Source organism: Stegostoma tigrinum, chromosome 23, assembly GCF_030684315.1.
Source record: "Stegostoma tigrinum isolate sSteTig4 chromosome 23, sSteTig4.hap1, whole genome shotgun sequence".
Classification (NCBI taxonomy): domain Eukaryota; kingdom Metazoa; phylum Chordata; class Chondrichthyes; order Orectolobiformes; family Stegostomatidae; genus Stegostoma; species Stegostoma tigrinum.
Genome location: NC_081376.1, coordinates 6,579,100 through 6,581,497, shown reverse-complemented (window position 1 = coordinate 6,581,497; position 2,398 = coordinate 6,579,100). Strand labels below are relative to the sequence as shown.

The 2,398-nt window shown below is 41.1% G+C and overlaps 1 protein-coding gene across 1 annotated transcript; it reads left to right on the top strand.

Annotated features, from left to right (window-relative positions):
• Window positions 1-615: 615 nt before the first annotated feature.
• LOC125462569 (hemoglobin subunit beta-like) lies at window positions 616-2,133 on the top strand. Its single transcript, XM_048552737.2, has 3 exons — window positions 616-774; window positions 1,013-1,205; window positions 1,783-2,133. Exons 1-3 carry the CDS (start codon window positions 683-685, stop codon window positions 1,909-1,911), a joined length of 414 nt encoding a protein of 137 aa, XP_048408694.2. The 5' UTR covers window positions 616-682; the 3' UTR covers window positions 1,912-2,133.
• Window positions 2,134-2,398: the final 265 nt, after the last annotated feature.

Here is a 2,398-nt window from a genome sequence, read left to right as displayed (position 1 = left end):
CTATATCTATGACATAAGAAGTTCACTCACAGTGTGGCAGAATAGTGCACTGCAACATTAGCCAGTCACTTGATTGTTCAGTGCTCCCTAAAGTGACAAGCTGCCGACTTCACCCTCTGTGTGAACGAGCAATACAGACGCCAGAGCCTGATAGCCTGAGAGTGAGCGCAAAGAGTGAGCTGTAAGAAATGAGACTCAGTGTCATGGGATGTTAATTTGGCAAGGCTGGTGGTTTGTTGGTGCCAACATTGTCTGCATGAAGTGTGCAGAGGAGGGCAGTGTCCATGGCGATGGCTGGGAAATGGTGGTGGTAAGGGCATGCGGATTCAGAGAAGCCACTGGTGAGAGTGTCCAGAGGTGTGTCCGAGCATCTCTGAACTGGTTGCTTAAAATAACTATTACTCAGCAAAACAGCATGACTGCTCTTTGTGATGACTGGACAGAATTGAGGTAGGAAGGGCTGATTAATGTTCAACATGTGGTTATCTTAATGCTGAAACATGGAAGAGTGCTACCCAGTGATAGGGAATTGGGGTCCCACCCAGCCCAAAAAGATTCAGCCAATGACATTGGGAATTAGCTTTGGGGAAGAACCCTGTTACAGATTATAAGAACAGACTCAAACTGAGGATCAGCACAGCTTTTTTGTTGAAGGCAAAGCAGAGACTTCTCAACAGACAAAATGGTGCACTGGACTGACGGGGAGAGAAAAGAAATCGATGCCCAATGGAAGAAACAAAACATGACTGCACTTGTTAAGGAAGGCCTGGAAAGGTACAGTGCAGCAAACTTTATTTTCAGTTGAATGTCTCCCCTATGTTTTCACAAGTTTCTTGTGATGCAGGTGTGTTGTTGCAGGATAGGGAAGTTCATGTCAAAGGGTTCATTGCAGTTCCAGTCAAACTGCACTAAAATATAGCTTTGCGCAAAATATTCATTGATTAGCTTTGAGGTGTATAAATGCAAGTTGGAATTTGGCATTAGAGTGAATCATTACGCTTTTCCCCTGCAGGATGTTCTGTGCCTACCCTTGGACTAAACGTTATTTCGAAAATCGAAAAAACTTTACAGTTGCTGGACATGCGAAAACAGTGTCAGATGCTCTGGAGAAAGCTGTCAAAAATATGGACAATATAAAGGCCCAGTTTACAGAAATCAGCAAGACGCATGCTGAGGTTCTACATGTGGATTCTGGAAGCTTCCATGTAAGTACCAAATCTTCACTTTTAAATATATGTTCCATTTCCACTGAAGTCATGTTGTAGCTTCAAGCTAACTCCAGGGTCAGCATTAACATGACACTCAGTCAACTGAGATTCCCTGGGAAAGGGGACATTTTGCATTGGGGGGCTTCCAGTGAGAGACTCCCTCTCCTTTCACTTTTGCTGCAAAGTCGAGTCAGTTCATTACATTGGACGTGGAGTATGGAGGTCTGTAACAATCAAACACTTCATCCTGTCCCACTTGATCTAATCAATGGCTCATAGGGTGCTTACCATGCTGATCTAAATGAATACTTATTCCAAATTGGTCCACGGAGTTTTTGTTAAGCATTGGGATTGGGGCATGTCGGACTTGAGCCGGGATTGTCTGCTTCTGAAGTGGCAATGTTGCCACTGTGCCACATAACCATTCTATTCTGAGGACTCAAGGATCTCTCCCTGTTATGATTAATAATGTTTGGACAACATTCTGAGCTGCAGTAAGTTTTTGGTTTAACCTATTAGTGCACACTTTGTTTCCAATTAAATCAATGTTTTATATTTGTGTTTCGCTTTCTAGCTGCTGACTGACTGCGTTATCATCGCAATGGCCTCTAACAGAAAGCCACACTTCAGTCCTGAAGTCCATTACATTTGGGACAAATTTTTTAAGGTGGTGGTTGCTGCCATTTCGAAGCAGTACCATTAAACCTGTAATGAAAGAAACCCTTCATCTTCCATCAAGAAATGCAATTCATCATATTCAAAAGCTCTCAGCTCTTAAAGAATTGTCTAACAGCTTATCTAAAATAAAGCTGATGAATTTTTGAACAAACACTCCTTTCTGTACGCTAATTCTAATACAACTTCTGCAACTATCTCCGTGTATTTTCCTCCTTCTGCTTGGAAATCCAATAAAGAATCAACATTACCTTACAATTGTCAGATTCTTTGTTCAACATTCCTGTAAACATTCAACAAACATCTAAAGACACAGTGAGATGAGCATTCAGTATCCATTTCTCAGTCAGTCCACTCATAACTTATTAATTAAAGTTTTCAATTAATTAAAATTTACCAAGTCCAACTCTATTTGACTCCATGCATTTTCCTCCCATTGCTTGGAAATTCAACAAAGAATCAACATTACCTTACAATTGTCAGATTCCTTATTCAACTTTTTTGTGAACATTAAA